The 20,739-nt window shown below is 43.8% G+C and overlaps 1 protein-coding gene across 4 annotated transcripts in view; it reads left to right on the top strand.

Moving 5' to 3' along the window:
* The window catches only part of PNPLA7 (patatin like domain 7, lysophospholipase), a 107,388-nt gene that overhangs the window by 67,640 nt on the left and 19,009 nt on the right, over window positions 1-20,739 (top strand). For all 4 annotated transcript variants that reach the window (XM_060270399.2, XM_060270400.2, XM_060270401.2 and 1 more), the window contains 4 exons: window positions 874-1,042; window positions 4,939-5,121; window positions 11,105-11,223; window positions 15,670-15,826. In XM_060270399.2, coding sequence (XP_060126382.2) covers window positions 874-1,042; window positions 4,939-5,121; window positions 11,105-11,223; window positions 15,670-15,826 — 628 coding nt within the window. The remainder of the gene's footprint in view (window positions 1-873; window positions 1,043-4,938; window positions 5,122-11,104; window positions 11,224-15,669; window positions 15,827-20,739) is intronic.

Raw genomic sequence — 20,739 nt, forward strand, 5'->3', positions numbered from 1 at the left:
CGCTTCTGGCAAACCAGAGCAGCACATGGAAACGCCGTTTACCTTCCCGCTGTAGCGGTACCTATTTATCTACCGCGGCCGGCATTGCTGCTGCGCCTATCACTATGTCTTATTTTCAGGGTATGGCTTATATTCTTTGAATGCTTAAAAATCCTGCTATGGCTTATTTTATGGGTATGTCTTAAAATATGAGAAACAGGGTACTTGCATTTTGACGTGCTTTCGAACTGCTAGGTTGGCAGGAGCTGGGACCGAGCAACGGGAGCTCACCCCGTCACAGGGATTCGAACCGCCGACCTTCTGATCAGCAAGCCCTAGGCTCAGTGGTTTAACCCATAGCACCACCCACGTCCCCTTTATTGATGGTAGTTTAGAAATTATTTATTGTAATTGTTAAGAGTAGATTTCTGTTTAATTTTTATATGCTGATATTTAATATTATTCTATATTATTCTAATGATTGTTGAATGTTACTTTATTTGATGTAGGTTGTTCATTTTAAAGATAAGTTTTATCATCACATTTTTGTTTTACATTAGATTGTTATAAGGTGTACATTCTTTGTTTCTTTAGCTTGTAAACCTCCTTGGCTATTGTAAAAAAGAAAGACAGTATACAAATTAAAAGTGATGGAGGAGCAGAAGAGCACTCAACCCTCCCCCATTGTTTCCAGCAGCCGGTATTCCGAAGCACCACTACCTCTAACTGTGGAGGTAGAGCACAGCCATCCTGGCTAGTAGCCATTGCCATTGCTCTTCTCCCCTGCTGTCCCCACAATCATGGGTTCTGACTAATGCTTCAAGACCAAGGCCTTTGGATACAAAGAGCCCCCTCATACCGGTTTCTTCCTCTTTGTGTTTCTCCCCTCTTCAGCATCCATGAGTACCGCTTGTCCAGTTGGCTGGGCCAGCAGGAGGACATGCACCGCATCGTGCTCTACCAGTCTGACAGCACTCTCACCCCCTGGACTCAGCGCTGCATCCGGCAGGCCGACTGCATCTTGATTGTGGGCCTGGGGGAACAGGAGCCGACGGTTGGAGAGGTGAGGCTTTCCCAAACCTCTAACTTCTACCATGTCATCCCACTTGGCTCAGTATTTTCTACTCTGACTTGCAGCAGCTGTCTAGGCTTCAGGCAGGGGCTCTTACCAGCCCTTCCTGAAGATGCCAGAAATTGTACCTAGGACCTCTTCCATGCAAAGCAGATTCAGTATCACTGAAATACTGCCCTTCCTCTAAACATAAAGTAAGATTCTATTCATCATTATTTTGAATAATAGAGCAATTTTGCAACTGCCTTAATATTGAGCCAGACCGTTGATCCTTGGCAGTGACTCACCAAGTTTTCAGACCATTTCCCCCCCAGCCCTAACTGCACATGTCAGAGATTGAGCCCTGGTCTGCTGCAGAGCTGTGCTACGTATCTGGAACCTCTAGCCAGCCTTGCAAACCACCATTGTATCTTGCAAATCTGTGGATATGCTCTAGTCTGTCTGCAAACTAGCTGCACAACATACTGAAATGTCATCCATCCTGCATTCTATACCACTTAGTAAATGAAATCACGTACAGTATACAGACGTCTGAGAGGAAGGATTTAAGAGAGCAGCTTTCTGGTTGTGGGCTGCTTTCTGTGTCAGCTGCAACCTGCTTAGCCCCACTATGCAAGCAAGTCAACTTTCTGCCTGCTGGAGCTTATCAACTTGTGCTGAGGGTTGGCACTCCCGATTAAACTGCAGGCACCGGATTTACCGGGATGAGATTCAGGCCATGTAAGCTGCTTTTGTGTTGGATTCTGAGGTCTGCTGCTTTTCTCTCCCCTTTCTTCTGTTCTGATTATGGCAGAGCCTGGCAAAATGCATCCACAAGCCTGTTTTTAGGACTGCACCACAAACACCTTCCTCATAGTGACACCCCTGCGCTTTCCAGTGTTGCACGATGTGACTATCTGAACTCAAGATACACACTCTTTCTTATGCAAAATGTAGGAAAACAAAATAAAACCCCCACACCAGTCATTCATCCAGCATAGATAGGGTGCTTGGGAAGGATGGTGAAAATGATCGAAATGCCCTGGAGCTTCTAATTTATAGAGGCAAGATAATAAATAGGCTGTGAGACACAGAAGTTATCAACACCCAGATACATTAGCTGCTCCCTAGGATGATCTTCTTGCCTCTCCCTTTCTTATGACTATTATGATTATTGCTTATTATTACATTTTCTTACTTTTCACCCTAAGATCCCAGGGCAGGTTACAATTTAAAATACTGCAAAGTATACACAAAAAGTATCAGGTGTAATAACAATTATTAAACAACAAACCAACAACACCAGAACTGGCTTATGAATATAAAGGACAATTTTACTAGAATAAGTATATAAACTCATAAACCTACTAAACAATGAGCAAACTAAAGTGCAGTGTGCATAACCAAGCCTGAAGATACTCATAAACATAGAATGAACTAATGTCTCTCTCGTTGCTATACCGGTTGTGTATGCAGTAAGTATTTCATTACACAGCTGGATCAAACAAATTGTTCTTCAAATAGTTGTTCACTGGAAGCGCGAAGCCATAAACGTAGGAGTGGTTGCGGGAAAGCGTTCTTCACAGGGTGGATTTGATTTAAATCAAATTGATTTAAATCACGATTTAAATCACGATTTAAATCACTAGTCAGTAAGGCTTGATTTAAATCATAGTCGATTTAAATCACATGAAAAACTTAAATACTGTCCACTCCAAACAATCAGAAAAATATTGTTTCTATTCTATTCACTGAACTTCTTGAAACTTAGCACTGAAGGGGTTGTTTCTGTATTCATAGGTTTGTAGAACAATAGGATTAAGGTCTTTTTCTCAACTCTGTTCATGTTATAACATTTTTGCTGTGAAGAAGAGGCATGTGATCTCTGTTGAGTCAAATTCAGTTTTGAGAACTGCAAAAGTAAACCAAGCATCTGTGATAATATCTTGTAGGCAGAGAATCTGCCCAATAATCTTACAAAAACCTCTGGAAGAGCATGACATTGTGAATGGATTAATGGCATTTATTTACCCCAAAAAATAAACATATACAACCTTATTCTACATAATTAAAAAACTAATCTTTATTTCATGATGGAATAACCTTTGGATGGTAATATATTTTCCTCAAAAAGCATTTTATTTTAAAAAATCAGATTTAAATCAAAAAAATCAATTTAAATCAAAAAAATCCGATTTAAATCAAAAAAATCCGATTTTTTTGATTTTTTAAAAAAAATCATTGATTTTTATCCACCCTGGTTCTTCAAGTAGTCGTTTGCTGGAAGCGCAAAGCCATATATGTATGAGCGGTTTGCGGGAAAACAACTCCACACCACTCCCACGGTAAAAGTGATACAAATGGACAATTGAAGGCAAATTGATGAGACCTGTTCTCCAGATATTATCCAGGTTTCGCAGCAAACTTCATCAGTTAATAATGCTAAATAATACAAAATGGCAATACACATCTCATGTTGTGTCTTACCTAATCACTCAACACAGTTCGCTCCAGACAAAAGGTCACACAAAATACTCACAGGCACAGCAAATATAGAAACTGGTAATATCAAACATTTAAATACATTACAGGTTCATTGAATCAATCATCGCATTCATACATGGTTAAAGGTACAGTAACACCTTTCTGTTATTGCTAAACGAACAAAGGCACAAAAAAATGATTTATACTGTATATAACATCCAAGGTCAAATTTGGTATTCAAACCTTTTGGAAACAAGGTTCCTAACTGAAATATTAATTTGTACTCTTTTTGTAACAAGGCTTTTTGTACATCTACAGATCTAAAAGGTAGTTTTTTAAAAGTCCGCAGAAAGGAAAAACTCAGGTGGATCAGGCTAGTGCAGGGATCAGCAAACTTTTTCAGCAGGGGGCCGGTCCACTGTCCCTCAGACCTTGTGGGGGGCCGGACTATATTTTGAAAGAAAAAATCAAATTCCTATGCCCCACAAATAACCCAGAGATGCATTTTAAATAAAAACACACATTCTACTCATGTAAAAACACCAGCCATGTCCCACAAATAACCCAGAGGTGCATTTTAAATAAAAGGACACATTCTACTTATGTAAAAACATGCTGATTCCCGGACCGTCTGCGGGCCAGATTGAGAAGGCGATTGGGCCGACTCCGGCTCCGGCTCCTGGGCTTTAGTTTACCTACCCATGGGCTAGTGGCCCATCTAGTGCAGCATCCTGTTCTCGCAATTGCTAATCAGATGTCTCTTCTAGGAACAACCCTGTGAGGTAGGTGAGGCAGAGAGTTGATGTTTAGCCCAAGATCACCCAGTGAACTTCGTGACAAAGGGGGGGATTTAAACCTGGGTCTCCCAGGTTCTAGTCCTGACAATATAGCCACCACATCACCGAGGCCCATTAATTACATGGGGTCTACTCTGAGAAGAACACAGTTGGATACACACCTACTTTTTTGTCCTTGCATTCCCTCCCCCCATTCTTTTGCTGGTCATGGAGAAGTGAGGGAGGGAAGAAACCTTGTTCTAGGCACCCCAAATTGTATTCAAACCACCCTTTGGCCCATGAGATTAATCAGTTGCTGCCCATCCATTTTCAAGTGCATGCTTTCTTTTCTTTTTTTAAAAAACAGAAACTGGTTTTATGCAGAAGCTGATTCTATGGTAGTGCCGAATTCACACCATAGTCACTAGGAGAAATGTACCTTTGCTGTGTAGCAGCACAGAATTCTGAAGGTCATGCCTCACTAACTATCCCCAGTGTGCCTGTTGCAGGCCAGGGGGCAGGAGCAGGCAACTAAATCAGTGTGCTAGCACATGAAGTGTGTCTGTGAATGATGTGGGATGATTGCTGTAGGACTGGGCCACTGGCAGCTGTGCTTACCTGGACAATCCTTTTCTATCGTTGTTCTAGCTGGAGCGGATGCTGGAGAACACGGCTGTCCGAGCCCAGAAGCAGCTGATTCTACTTCACAGGGAGGATGGCCCCCTTCCCTCCCGGACTGTGGAATGGCTCAACATGCGTAGCTGGTGTTCAGCCCACCTCCATCTTCGCTGCCCCCGGCGGGTTTTCTCACGGCGAAGCCTCCCCAAGCTGGTAGGTAGCTTCATGGGAGGGAGGTGGGGAATCCCTTGTTCAACTGGAGGCTGGTTTAGCTCCCACCTGTCTCCCTTCTTACAACCAATCATGGTGTAGCTCTTCCTGTCATTGGCTCTGGCATCACTTATTTTTGATCTCCTTACCTTCAGCCCTACTGTTCGCAGTGGTCACCAGTCAGCACTGCCCTGTTCCATTGCCAAGTCACTATTGGTGGTTACTACACCCATTTCATTTCACCCATCTGCCAACAGTATTTCTCAGAACCCCAGCAGTTGGTGTGTGCTTGACCCATGAGACCTGGATTTTTATTTTTATTGTATTTATATCCCACCTTTTCCTACCAAGAAGCTTAAGGTGGTGTATTTGGGTTATCCACCTCTCACGTTATCCTCACTGTACTCTGTGAGATCAGTTAGGCAGCCAGACACTAAATGACCCAAGGTCAACCCAGTGGTTGAATGGGAAATGGAACACTAGGTCTTAGTCCAACACTCTTAGCTGATACAGAATTCCGGCCCAACTGTTCAACCCAAAGCATCATCTAACATGCTTTAAGACTTCTGGTTAGCTGTTCTGATACACAACAACTTTTGCCCAAGAGGGAAATTCTGAAAGCCTCTATCCTGTTTTCCAATGACTCCTAAGATTGGCTGTCATATAGGCAAGCAGTGTGGGAAAGTGCAGCCACAAGCTACAAGCCACAATGGCTACTTCCGCTAAGAACATAAATCAGCCCAATGGCTCATCTAGTTCAACATCCTCTTCTCACAATGACTAATCAGGTGCCTTAGTGGAAAGCCTGCAAACGGAACCTGAGCACAGCAGCACTCTCTCCTCCAGAAGTTTCTAGCAACTGGTATTAGAAAGCATACTGCCTGGGGTGTTAGGGGACATGTACGTACTACATCTTGTGGGGGACATGTTGTGCTCCTTCTGGGGTAGTTTGTCCATGTCCCCCCGCCCCACACTCAATTCTCACCTGTAGCTCCTTGAAGCTGTCAGCATGCGGCAGTGGCCATGTCACAGGAAATGGCTTTGACAGGCCAGCCAAATCAGGTGAGGGTAGTCGATGGGTCTCAAACCCTCAGTGAGTTAGGGACGTTTCCTGCATGCAAAGTCAGTATCTGGTGGATTGAGTGGACAAGACCAAGAGTGCGTCCAACAGTCAAGAAGGAGTTTCTGCATGTGCTGTAGAGCAGTGTTTCCCAACCAGAGGCCATATGCCCCTGCCCACCCCCCTGAATATTCCAAGGGGGCCACAGGTGAAAATCACGTAAATGAGGGAGCCATAACACAAGGCTAGGGGTCCACAGAGGGAAGTGAGAAATGAAGAAAACAATTTTTTTTAAAAAAAAATCCTGATTGGCTGGCTATCCACTGGACCAATCACAAGTGGGTAGGGGGCAGCCCACGAGGGGCCTAATGCTCCTTTTTGCCACATGCATTTTCTTGCACCAGTCCTGGTTTGTTTCCAGTGGGAGAGGTCGATTGCTGAGGCTCCTGTTTTGACCAGTAGAGCCTGCGATGCAGAACCTCAAGGTCAGGTAACTGCGGTAGTGGGGTGGCAATGGGTAGAGCTGGGCGGACTGGAGCTGCTTGTTGCTGCTGCCAGTGCTGGGCCCAGTGGCAGCCTGGGCCTGACTCTGCATGGCGCAGGGTGCAATCCACCCCAGCGCCTAGCGGAGCAGGGGCTTTGGATGTTGCTGAGGGGCGCGGGGCCTGTCGGCAGCATTGACTCAGCTCTGCAAGGCTAGGGGTGAAATCCACCCCAGGGCCTAGTCAAGCAGGGTTGTTTGGTGCTGATCACTTGCATCTAGTAAATAACTGTCTACTCAGAAGAAAGCCACACTGAGTTCAGTGGGCCTTACTCCCAGGTAAGAGTATGTGGGGCTATAGAGGTTTATCTAGGCAGCCAGGGCTCCTCTGATTGACAAGATCTTTTTGATCAGGTCAGTGAGGACCACTTGCTTTTTAAAATTCTTCCATATATACAGAAATCCGTGTGCACCTTTTGGACTGTATATGTAGGTTTCCCCCTGTATGTCTAATAACTTGGGTCAAATAAGTGTTTACTTTTTATAATACATGGAAGATGGATCTCCTTTAGGAGGTTGTGGACTCTCCTTCCTTGGAGGTTTTTAAGCAGAGGTTGGATGGCCATCTGTCATGGATGCTTTAGCTGAGTTTCCTACATTGCAGGCGGTTGCACCAGAAATATGACCCTTGGGGTCGCTCCTAGCTCCATGATCATATGTTTTTCTGCTTCAACAATATTGCATCATGTTCCTATCATTTTATGTAATTGTATTTTGTATAAATTATAAAAATTATAAATGAAACCTGTTCTATTTACAAACAAAACATTTAAATAGCTCCCTTTCTACCGGTAGGATGAGGGGGATGGGCATAGCCAGGATTTTTGTTGGGGGAAGCAGAACCTCAGATTTGTATTGATTTGTGTTGATTTTTACTTACTTGGGGGGCAGCTGCCCCTTGCCCCCCCTGGCTACGCCCATGGGGGGAGCCACAGGAAGGAAACAAAGTTGGAAGGGGGCCACAGTTGGAAAAAAGTTGGGAAACACTGCTGTAGAGGAAAGTGAAGGGCGGATGGGACTCATCAACCTGGGAAGGTAGCCCATCTAGGAGAAGGAAGACTCTGATCCTAAACCTCCATTGCCTTGTGGGATATCTTCAGGAGAAGAAAAGCCTAAGTGGAGACCCTAAAGTGATTGGATGGTGTCTTGTATGCCTCCTTCCAGCAACTCATGCAGCCAAGCTGGTGCCTAATGTATTGCTCTGCTTTCCTTTGGTCTATACAAGTCAGGTCGAGAGGGCATTCTTGTTGTCTGGGCAGCCCAGGACCTCTCTCTACACATTGCCCAGGCTTGTGCTCCAGAGAGGTCACTTCAATGCTGCTAACGTAGCAAAAACAACGCGAGAGGCAGCAAGTGCTGTGATTCTCCAGTAGTTTGGTTTCACCCCCAGGGGCACACTCCATTGTCTCTCGAGACAGACGGATGCCAACAACAACTGCCTCCACCGGTAGAGGGAGGACATTGCTGTCAAGGCTAGTAGTCATCGTGGCTTGCCCACTGTCTGAGGCTCTGAATACTAGTTTCTGAAAAGAACAAGCCGAGGGAGTTGCTGTTGCATTCATGTTTCCTGCTTGCAGGATTCCCATTGGGCCATCTGGTTGGCCACTCTGAGAACAGGATGCTGAACTAGATGGGCCGTCTTTGGCCTGATCCATCAGCTACTTACTTAAGGTGGGCATCATAAGAGCAGAAGGAGCTGCCTTATAACAGTGCAGACCATCTTCACTTTGGCCAGTAGTGCCTGCTCTGACTGGCTGCTCTTCAGGGTCTTAAGAAGTTAAAAGCTCTTTCCTCTTCTTTTTGCTGGAGAAGGGAGGGACTGAATCTGGGACCTTATGCATGCTAAGCATGTGCTCTGTCACCGAGCTCTGAGTGCTCTTTGGGGAAGCTTCCCCATATTATGTGTGTGGGAGGTGGAGTTTGTGCACCTGGATGCTTCCTCTTTCGCCCCAGACATTTAACAAAATGTATCCTTGTGGGGGTGGGGGTGTTGTTTTCTTCACTCTTCCTTCCTTCCACACCCACCCTAGGGTGGCCTTCTGTCGGGTCAGGCAATTGCATAGTGTGAGATGGTCAGACCAAGCCTTGCACTCTCCCCACCCCGCTTCCCCCGGCATCCTTGATGAGCTGTTTTATTTTCTGCTTAATTACTCAGAAGCAATTGACCCCCCTTCTCCTGAATAACGTATCGTCCCCTTTGTATGTTTGTTAGCTGGCCTGATTATAGCAGCCATCAAGTGGGGGGGGGGCACTTATAAACGCCATCTCCAACTCCTCAAAAGATTCCATCAACAGTATATCTGAAAAATTTTACATATCACTTGCCAGTGTACTGGAAGAAGCAAACATCACCAGTGTCGAAGCAATGATTCTTCAACATCAGTTTGATATGTTGTTCGGATGCCTGATTATAGTCTTCCAAAGCAACTACTCTATTCCAAACTTGAAAAGGGAAAGCATAATGCTGGTGATCAACAAGAGAGGTTTAAAGACTCTCTCAAGGCAAATCTAAAAAAAAGTTGTATAAACACTGACAACTGAGAAACACTAGCCTGCGAGTCAAAGGTGTCGTGGACTTTGAAGACGCTCGAACTCAGGACAAAAGGGAGAGACGTGCTGAGAGGAAGGCATGTTTGGCAAACCCTCACCACGATCAACTCTCTCACCCTGAAACATATGTCCCCAACTGTGGAAGAACGTGTGGATCCAGAATTGGCCTCCATAGTCACTTACAGACTCGCTGTTAAGACTGTGTTCTTGGCAATCTTACTCAGCTATGAGTGATTGCCAAAGAAGAAGTGTAGGGATCAGTCTTCATGGCAAAAAATGTTGGCAGTGTTATGTTCCTATGCTGTTGAGTTTAAAACCAATAAAGAAATTGCAAAATACCAGGGGTTACTATGCAATATTTGTTCAGAGTAGATCCACTGAAATGAATTGTCCCAAGATAGTCATGCCTATTAATTTCAGTGGCTCTGCTGTTAAGTAGGATGATCACTAGGTCCAAACTCATGCTTTCAAGCTGATGTAGGTTCTGTCCTTTATTAACAGGTGCAAAGAGAGCACTGAGAAGAACACAGAGAAATGATATATGATGTGCTTAGCATGGATTTTATATGACAGATGTTAGTGATTAGGGTTATATATCCAGTGTAAGAGAATGGCAAACAGGCGAGGTGGAAAGTGCTGAATCTGCCAAGTTTAACAAGCTATATTTGGATTCAATAAAAGAGTACAGTAATTCATTTTCAGTAAATCAGCATTATTGTACAGTATTGCTTATTTGGACAATTTTACTCATGTAACTGAAAAGTGTGTGTGTGTGTGTGTGTGTGTGTGTGTGTGTGTGTGTGTGTCATAGGCTCTGAGTGTGTGGAAGAGGGCAGGGTGGGGGGCTGGCAAGGGCAGGACAGAGAAGAGCAGTGGCCAACGGATGACTCTGGGAAGGATCTAGTAGGCTCGGAAGGCTTCTCCCCAGGCTGGGATAGCCCAAGAAAGAGGAACCTAGGTAAGGTCTTAGTATGTGGGGGGAATTTCCCTTGCTTCATCCCATCTCTCCACCAGTCCTCTACTGTGTGAGGCACTGGCTTCATCTCTGGAGTTTCTAGAGGCTGGTTTGGGCTCATTGTCTTTGCCTGTTGCCCCACCAGCTCTACCTCTGGAGTTAGCAGAAACCATGTCTAGTCCCACCCTTCATGTGTGTGCATGTGTTTTACTGTTCCTGTCCTGTCCAGCTCTGAGGAGGCAGTAATGCCTCCCCTCTGTCACCCAGGTCATGGAACTGCTAGCACAGGCATGGAACAGATGGGTCTGGTTCCTTCTTCTTGGAAAAGTGCTAGGCTGCCTGCCCAGTCTAAGGCTCAGAACCGCTGGCTCCGCTAAGTTGTGCCCCTCCCCTTTCCCTCATAACAGGGTTCCAGGGAGCATGCCATTGCTGGATCAAGGTCTTTCCTTGTGCCTTTGAACAGTGTTTTACCCATGTATCGCACCAACCTGAGCATTAAGCGTTTGAATGGAAACCACACTCTGAGTTCAAGTTCTTCAATGGGGTCGAGCCAAGACAGTCCATGTGTGGTATTGTTACTGCTGGGTTTGGAGACAGAGGAAGGAGAGATTGAAAGCTTAGGAATGATGCAAGATAAGGTGCACAACAGCAAAGACTGAGCTGTGAAGCATAGGTGCAAAATCTCATTTTGGCTGTAAGCCCAGTAGATACATTAGTTGAACTGCTCAATACATTTTTGAGATATGTTGCTAATAACACCAGCCTGCATCACTGTAGCTGTTGCAAAGATGACCTGCAGTGTCATACATAGAACAAAGTTCCCTCTTCCTAATGCTTGATCTAAGATGGCCTTGACCACCTCTCTCTTTCTCACCTTCAGAAAGAACTGTACGAGAGAGTGTTTCAGAAGCTTCCAGACAGACACTCGGACTTCTCCCGGCTGGCCCGTGTCCTGACAGGGAATGCGGTCGCTTTAGTGCTTGGAGGAGGTGGAGCTCGGTAAGACTGGCCAAAGCGGTTTGAGATCCTTCTGGGGCTGGGCTACTGGGAGGCTGCCAGATCCATTGGGCCATTTTGCTTAGTGGAGGGTATCTCTCTGGGCCCTCAAGATAACTCACTGACTGCAGCAACTGGCTGGATTTTGTGCCCCCCCCCCCCGTCTTTGGTTCCACCTTTATAACTACTAGATATTCCTGGCTTGAATTTATTGACTTAATTCATACATATTAATTTAATTTACTATTTACAAACAATGCTTCCATAGAAAATATAACAAGGCAGCGTACATTCCAGGGGGTTGGACTAGATGGCTTTTGAGGGTCCTTTCAACTCTACAATTCTATGATTCTACAACATTGAATATACAGTGCCGCAGTAATAAAACCTGTAAAAGCATCACTATCATATCATTAAAGCTTGTTGATTTTTTAAAAAGGAAAGTTCCCAAGGTCTATTGGAACAGTACAGTTCTTTAAAAGACGTTGAATGGAAAGCAGAGGTGTTTTCCACCATACTTCTTAGGGCAATGAGTTCTGCAGTGCCAGGTTTTCCAGGCCAGTGTGGTGTTGTGGTTAGTCTTGGACTAGGGCTTGGAAGACCAGGGTTCAAATTGCCACTCAGCCATGAAACTCACTGGGTAACCTCGGGTCAGTCACATTTTCTCAGCCTAAGCTACCTCACAAGCTTGTTGTGAGGATAAAATGGGGAGGAAGGGAACTGTGTTTGCCACCATGAACCCCTTGGAAGAAAAGGTGGGATATCAGTGTTACAATTAAATAAAATAGCCCTTTGAAGATTAACTCTTGAACCTTGAACCTAGCAAATCCCTCCCAACACATCTTTATGACACCTGATCCTAAACAATGCCTCTGTGTGCAAGCAGAGAGTTCTGTACTGGTGTGCAGGTTATTTTTGGAGAAGTCTCTTCTGGCATTGAGACATGCAAGGGCAAATTCTGGGCTCCTGCAACTCCAGGAACTGCACGCCTTCCTTTTGTTCTCTGCACACCCCGTTCCCCTCCCCATGTCTTTCAGCAACTATGCCGTGTGCGGAGGTGATGTTTGCCCCTGTTATATCCTTGGTGGACCATTCAAGATCATTTAAGGCTGCTGGCTCTGGATTGTAAATGTCACCCCCTTTTGTCCTTGGGGGAGGAGGTTGCGGCACTTGCAGAAGTGGTGTGGGGGGTGTTTGCTGATGCATCCCGCCTTAAATTGAAATGAACCTTGGAATTTTCTTGTCTCCTCTCCTTTCACATGGGTAATTGCCTGGCTGCCAGCCCCTCACTGATTGTTCCAGGGTTTGGGAGAAATGCCATAAGTAAAAAATCGCCCACACATTTGTTCCAGCCCAGATGTGTATTTATACCTCCCCTCCTTTTGTTAAATGTTCTAAATATCCCACTTTTCCTTCCCTTCTGGCTTCAAACTGATGGGAGCGGGAGAGAGAGGGAGACAGCGTGTGTAGCTTTGTGGAATTGGGGGTGAGGGTGGCCCTGAAATCAACCTGGGAGAACATCATAATCTCAAAAAGACCTGGAAGGCCTTCCTCCCACATCTTGTGGTACCTCGGTTTGTGACCGCAGTCCATTCCGCGGAGGTTTGCAAAGTGCTAGGTTGTGTACGCACCATACATTTAAAGCATACATTTAAAGCCCTACTCCCCAGGAAGAATCGTAGGCACTAGTTTGTTAAGGGGGTTGGAAATTCTAAGCTCCTTGAGGGTTAAACTACATTTCCCAAGACTCTTTGAGGGAAACTATGTACTTTAAATGTGTGGTGGGTCTGCAGCCCTTGCCTTGAATAGGTTTCTGATTTGAAATTCAGCACAGAGGAAGGGTAGAAAAATGGAGTCCATGTAAGCAGGAGGAAGAATAATTCAGGACGCAGCTAATTCAGTTCCACATTCTTGGGCTTAGTGACACTAGGGTGAACCTCAGTCCCCATAAGGCAAATTAAACCCCCAGGCCTCTCTGCCTGACCCTTGGGACTCTTCCCAGGCCCCACATCCTTCTGGCCCTGCTTCCTATTCCATGTGTTTTTTGCCTGGCTGGGATGTATCCTTGAACTGAACTGATGGTTGACTGAGGTAGGGGGAGTGGGTTTAAGCAGCCTGCTGTACAAAGGTAAATTCTGCACTCATTGCCCCACCCATTTTATTGCTGGCTCTGCCCACCCGTCATGCTGCCCCCTGAAAGTTCCCCAGTCCCCAGACTGAAAAAGGTTTTGTTTAGAAGTATGGCATATAAATCTTTGATAATAAATCTCTGCCATTGTGAGGGCTAGGAATTTTCTTCTTAAAATTTAAAGCACAGACTCTTGTGAAGCGGACTGTACACCCAGCACCACATTCTGCTCTGCTCAGAGAATCAAGCTCCACACACAGCCTCAGATGACAGCCTTAACCCTCCCCCAGTTTGTTTGTTGTTGTTTTTTTGCATTTGGGATGAGAGGGGGGCAAATGTTTTAAAAGCCATTCGTGGGCCCTGAAAGGGAGGTTGCCTGTTTCTGACAGGCACTTGACATTCATGGTGAACTGTGGCGTTTCCCTTTTGTATGGTTTCTTTTCTTGCTGAACCATAGCCAGCGGCACATAAGACAGGAAAAGGACAGCCTGTCCGTGGTGATGGGGGGGGGGGCTGCTTTATGTTCCCGAAACAGGCAACTTTGCCAGGCGTCTCAGGTAACAATTACCGTTGAGATACTTTCTTCTGTTCTTCCTTTCTTCTTCTTCCTTCCAACCAGCCACTTCATGGTAATTACCTCTTTTCCCCCTTTTTGCAATTTGTCATGAGAGAGAACAGAAACAACTCTCTCCCCCCCCCATTGCTTTCCCTGTCACAGTTCCCAACACATAACTGTGCTCAAATTGGAACGTTTCATGTCTGCTGAGCGAAAACAACTATCCAAGGGGGGAGCGAGCTGGATTTTGGTGTCTACCCAACTCTACTGTTTGCAAAGCTGTGAGGGGTGTGTGGTGCAGAGGGGAGCACGCTGACATGGCCAGGCCAGAGGTCAGCTTGGGTCAGGCCAATCTTGCCAGTAGGCCTGTTGGGGCTACTCTAAAACAGGATGAGGAGGAATAGGGGCATGTTCAAGACTGGTCCTTCTATGAGGCAGCTGCCTTAGGTGGAAGGGCCATAGCCCAGTAGTGGAGCTGTGGCTTTGCATGGAAGAGGTCCCAGGCTCAATCCTAGGCTTCTCTAGGTAGGGCTAGGATAGACTACCTACCTGATTCACAGCTGCTGTCATTCAGTGTAGATAATACTGATCTAGATGGACCACAGAACTGACTTGGTGTAAGACAGTATCTTACTTCCTGTTTAATTTGGAGCTATGAGGATTAGAATGTGTAGTGGCAGAGCATCTGCCTTGCATTCAGAAGGTCCCAGGTTTAACCCCCAGCACCTGCTGTGTATCCATCTTGGGCCTTATGGCACAAGAGCTGGGCTAAACCTGGTGTGGTGTCTTTTTTTAAAAAAAATATTGGACCCAGGATGGCTCAAAGCTCACCACAGCTCAGCCTTGTTGTCCATCTTCAATGTAAAGACCTAGCGAGGATAAACTGAGCATATACAGGGGGTCCCCACTCCGCCCCACTGAGTTAATTGCATCCTGGGCTGGATTTTTTGTATGCCACTGGGGCAGAGAAGCAAAGCCTAGGAATCTTGTGCAGGATGTGGATTTCATCTTCTGAGTGTTGATCTCAGCAAATTTGATTTTATCAAAATTTCAAAGTTCTGCTCAGAGGGCTTGTGCACCTGCTGAAATCTCACAAGCCAGAGAAGTTGCTGAATAAGGGTTCTAGTGATCACGAGAGCAGGGCTGTTGCTTTCTTGCCCTCTTTTTTTGGTTAGCAGGATAAGTCAATGCAATATTTTTAATTTTTATAGATTGAGATTTATTTATATACTACCCTATGCACAACTCACAATGTGGTTTTCAAACAAAAGAAGAGAAGTAATACAAAAAAAAGCTATGGGAGGAAAAGAATCTCACAATCTTTAAAGAAAGAACACAACAATTTATAACAAATCACTAAATAGCAAATGTCAATATCAGTGGCAACTGATCCAGCTGTCAAATCCAGTCTCTCCTAGATTGAACCCAGTCAGTATGAGCTTAGCAGGTGGGGTTCCTGAACAGAGAATAGTTTTGTGCAAATCTTCACCATCTTACACAATTTATATGTGTGAGTGTTTTGCATAATGTTCTTGAGGTCCTGGAGTAATGCTTTTTGTTGTGCTGAAATAGCATGTATTGGGTGTCAAATTTCTTTTTTAAAGTGGATTGACCATAGGCCTAACTTTTGAAATCCTCTCCAGCCAGAGGAGCCTCACATTTCTTTTGACAGCTGCCATTTTAGGTTTTCTCTACAGTTGACTGGTTCCTCTATTAATGTACATTTTATCTCTCCCCCTGCTACTCCCATCTTGCATTGCTCCAGAGGATGTTCCCAAGTGGGTGTCATTCGAGCGCTGAATGAAGCTGGCATCCCAGTTGACATGATTGGTGGCACCTCCATTGGCTCATTCATGGGTGCCCTGTATGCTGAAGAGCGCAGCTACACCCAAATGAGGATCAAAGCCAGGCAGTGGGCAATGGTAAGTGTTTCTCATTGGCTGCATGAGACCCTAGAGAGGGTGTGTGTCCTGAGATGTGTATGCTTGGTTTTGCTGAACCCCCAGGAGAGCAGTGAGGGAACTTTTTTCAGCCCAGGGGTTGCTTTTCCTTCTCATAGCCTTCTGGGGGCCACATGCTTCCCGCCCAGCCCACCTTCTCTCACTAGGAAAACGGAAGTGTGGCACTCAAAATGGAAGTTATTCTCAGAAGAGAGCACATTCAGCTTCCAAAAAACATTCCCAAACCGGAACACTCATTTCCGGGTTTGAAGTGTTCAGGTTCCAAGTAGTTTGAGAACTAAGCTGTTCAAAAACTGAGGTACCACTGTATTTATTTCCCCCAATTTGAACTGTATTTATTTTTCCCAATTTGAGCTGTATTTGCTTTTCCCCTGGTGGTGATTTTCTTGATTCTATATGAGAGTACCCCTAAACATTTTTTTAAAGAAAAAAACACTGAGTTATACCATAAAATTATATATCAATGGGAATATCATTTAACGAAGAATGTGTTGCAAGAACGTTTATGAACGTTTATTAATTACAACAGCAGTCATAAAGATGAAACATGAAAAACACAGAAAAAAATGAGATATTTAGGTTAAATTGCCGTGTTGGCACTTTGCGATAAATAAGTGGGTTTTGGGTTGCAGTTTCGGCACTCGGTCTCTAAAAGGTTCGCCATCACTGGTCTAGGCAAACATTGCTACATATCTTATTAGTTGCCTCCATCAATATCCTTTGTGTTGGAGAAACCCTGCCCAAACGCTTCCGCTGACAGGTTGCAGCCTACCTGCTCCCATAGGTAGCATAATAATCAGGGGATTATTATGACGGCAGCCGTTTCCCAGAATGCAGGAGTGTGCATGAGATTTTGGAAGTTAGTTATACAGAATAAAGCATTTACACACCGTTTTAAACAGCATTTCATTCATATACTGTATATACACAATTTCCTCAGTTAAACAGTTAATTGTTTCCGGTTAAGATAGAAACTATCCCCATCCTGCTGAGCTGCTTGTTACATTGGTGCAGTGAGTTATCTTAATCTTAGAAACCAGAGGTATTGCCTGCTATTATGCTGAAGTGACCTCTAGGGGCGCTATGGCACAACAATTTTGACAGCAGAGGTTTCGACAGCTTGCCCCTTTAAATTTAAAGCTCTGTCGGACGTGAGTCTTTATTGACGAGTTCTAACGGTATGTGCTATGTGCCACTCTGCTTTGGAAGACATATAGATACATTTATGGGCATGCATCTGTGGATTAAATGAAGTGAGGGTCAGCACTCATGCCCACGCTCACGTACCAGTGTCACCATTCTGGCATGCCAGAGGCACAATCAAACCTGAGGGACACATTTCAACTAGGCGAAAGCACCCAGGGAGGGTGCAGTGCAGGGCTGGGGAGAGGTATGGCCGTGGGGGAAGAGGGTGTGGCCTCTGTTCCCTCACCCCTGACTTAGATCCTTAGCTGGAAGAAGGTAACACAGTTAAAATATCTTTGTCTGTTTTCACACCCCTTCAAGGTGGAAAGCTACTGAAGCCATAAATAAGCTGGCAGAGAATGAGAGGCTGGTGGTCAGACCCGATGGGGATGGGGTTGGCAGGGCAGTTTCCCAGGGGAGCTGTTCATGCCACACATCAATAGGAAAGCTTTTATGGCAGTGTCTCTTTGCTGAGCCTCCTGTAGGAGAATATTTATTTATATACCGGTAATTTAATTTAATTTATATACCATCCTATACCCAGAGGTCTCTACTATCCTTTTATTGGAAGGGTAGTGGGATGTTTCAATCAAGCCTTTAGTACTGCAAAAGCAAAGGATTGGCTTAGATATGGAGAAAGGAAGAAGATGGTAGAATAAACTAAACTAAATGAAGATAAAATCATCGAAAATCCGAGAGCGATCAGGAAGAATTTCCAGAAATTTTGTAAAGACTTATACCTGGAACAGAACAAATTACAGAACATTCTGAATGACAAAAAGGACCAACTGAATTCTTTAATAATGAATATGGAAGTACAAAGAGCTATAAAACAAGTGAAAAGTGGGAAAGCACCAAGCCCGGATGGACTTGCGGCAGCATATTACAAAAAAATTGATTGAACAACTGGCATTACCCTTAAGAGAAGCAATTTATAATATCTTGATGAAAGGAAAGATTCCAATGACATGGAAGGGTGCATACATAACATTGATTCCAAAGCAAGATACGGATTTACTTCAAGTTAAACATTATAGACCAATATCACTGTTAAATAATGATTATGAGCTATTTGCTAGTATCTTAGCACAAGGATCAAGCGGCTTTCTTCCTGGTTGATAGATGAAAGATAACATAGTAGAATATCTGGAGACCAGGAATGATAAGCAAGCTGCTTTAATGTTTATTGATGCTGGAAAAGCGTTTGATAGTATCTCTTGGTATTTTATGAAGAAAAATTTGGAATTAATGGACATGGGGCAATATTTCCTTAGAGGAATAGAAACTATATATTCAGAACAGAAGGCAAGATTAATAGTTAATAATGTTTTAACTGAAAATTTTGAAATACCAAACGAACAAGACAGAGACTTGAAACAATGAGATCCAAGCTGGAAACAGACTTGCTGGATGATTATCGAAAATGTATAAATTATAATTAGAATGACATACTAAAGATGAATAAGTTAAAGTGGTTATGATACAATGGGTTAAAGATTTCGGTTATAATATTCAATTAGAATCATGGGAAAGGTTATGGAATGAAGAAATTAAATTTACTGCCTGTAGTGCATTAAAAAAGAATGCGATGAAAATGATGTATAGATGGTCTTTGACATCAGCTAAGCTTGCTAAAATGTATAAAACAAAAAATAAGGAATGTTGGAAATGTAAAGAAAAGGAGGGGAATTTCTGTCATATGTGGTGGACATGTAGTAAGGTGAAAGCTTTCTGGTAAATGATATATAATGAGTTAAAGAAAATGTATAAAAATACATTTGTTAAAAAACCAGAAGCATTCTTACTGGGTACAGTAGACGAGGAAATTCCAAAAAAAGATCAAAAAATGTTTATGTATGCAGCAACAACAACAGCAATAACTCTTTTAGTCCAAAAATGGAAACTGCAATAAATACCAACGTTAGAAGAGTGGCAGATGAAGATGATGGAATATGCAGAATTGGCAAAGCTGATCGGGAAAATCCAAAACCAGTGTGATCAAGCTTTCTAAAAAGATTGGAGTAAATTTATACAATATTTGAAGGACAATTGTAAACAATTAACAAAACTAGTAGGGTTGATATAAAAAGACTTGTAATGACAATGATTATTACCTTTTTATATGTATTTAAAAATTCTGATAATTGGAATAAGTGAAATGTAAATGGGAAGAGGTACAAATGCTATGTCTTAGAAATGAATTATGAAAACCATGAGGTGGGAGGGAGGGAAGTCGATTAGTTCATATGAGCAAATAGTAAGGATAATAAATAAGGATGTATTTAAATATTATAAAATGGTAACTTAATAAAATATTATAAAAGGAAAATAAACTAAATGGGGCACCAAAAAGTTGTTATATCCAAGTGGTGATGGTTGGTGTCCATTTGGGATTGGTAGGGCAGAAGGCAGGGAGCCCAACAGTAGGTGGTGCCAGAGAGCCAAGTTGGAGGCCAGCAGGTTAGGGAAGGAAAGCTGGGCTTACGTCTGTCCACATCTGTTTGTTTTCTTCTTTTTGTGACGTTTCTTATAACTTTCTCTTCTCTTTCTCATTCCACATGCTGTCATTTTGTGGGTAGGAGTGATTGACAGAGGTAATTCTTTGTATCTAGTAGTTTTTATTTTTCTTAAAAGAAAACTCTTGGTGAACAGGAGTTCCAAGAAAAAAAAGGGGGGTTGCTGAGAACATGCTCTGTGGGGGGGATTTTTTTGGTCTCTCAGCACCATCAGTCTTTGCTGCCGAAATTAAGAGGTTTCATACAAGGAACCTACGTCTGATAGCTCCGAACTGGGAGTGTTGCTTTTCCACCAAGCATTGTGTCTGGCTCCATTGAGCATCCAGTTGCACTATGTCTTCCTGTCACTTAGAAGCATTTCCCCTTTGATTTATCTAGTAAGCGAGTATTAGTTTCTAGGGGATTTCCAAAAGAGACTATCAGGCCTGCCTTAAATGAGAGGGAAAAGAGAGATCTGCACCACTCTCTCCTCCAGAGTATTATTTTATTCTATTTTATTCAGTTCTATTCTACTCCATTCATCACCTCTGTATCTTGATTAATCAAACTGGAGCATCTCTAGCCCAACAGTTAAATGATTTGGGGACCAAAGAGGAGCCAGAGAACAACCTCTTGGTTTCCTTTTCTTTTTTTTTTCCAAAGAGATGGAGAGTGGCAGGGGAACAGAGCTCAAACGTTTTTGGGGAATTGCCAGTGACAGGATCTTCCTCCTTCACTTCTCACCATTTCCCATCTTGTAATATTGGTGTGGAAAGGAAGGGGGGCACTCAAGCCCTTCCTACTTCTGCTTTGCTTTAGAACTTTTCTGCATCTGATATAAATGAGCTCTAATTAGCAACTCTTCCCCCTCCCCCCTTTGGTTCAGGTGTCCAAAGCAGGAGTGACTGGGATAGTCCCAGGATGGTCATCCCTGGTGTAGTTGTTGTTAGATTTAGTTTTCATTATGAAAACTTTTTCCAGTTCAAAAAGGGAGGTTTTTCAGTAAGTGGTAAGTTCTACAAAAAGACACACACACACACACACACACACACACACACACACACACACACACACACACCCCAAAAATTTCTTACCTTTTTGGCACTGTTTCACCCTTCCCAGTAGCTGTGGTTTGGTTTGGTTTTATAAAAGAGTGTTCTTGCTGGCTACTTTATTCAGCGTATCAAGAATCAC

The sequence above is a fragment of the Zootoca vivipara genome, chromosome Z2 (genome assembly GCF_965207765.1).
Source record: "Zootoca vivipara chromosome Z2, rZooViv2.hap1.1, whole genome shotgun sequence".
Classification (NCBI taxonomy): domain Eukaryota; kingdom Metazoa; phylum Chordata; class Lepidosauria; order Squamata; family Lacertidae; genus Zootoca; species Zootoca vivipara.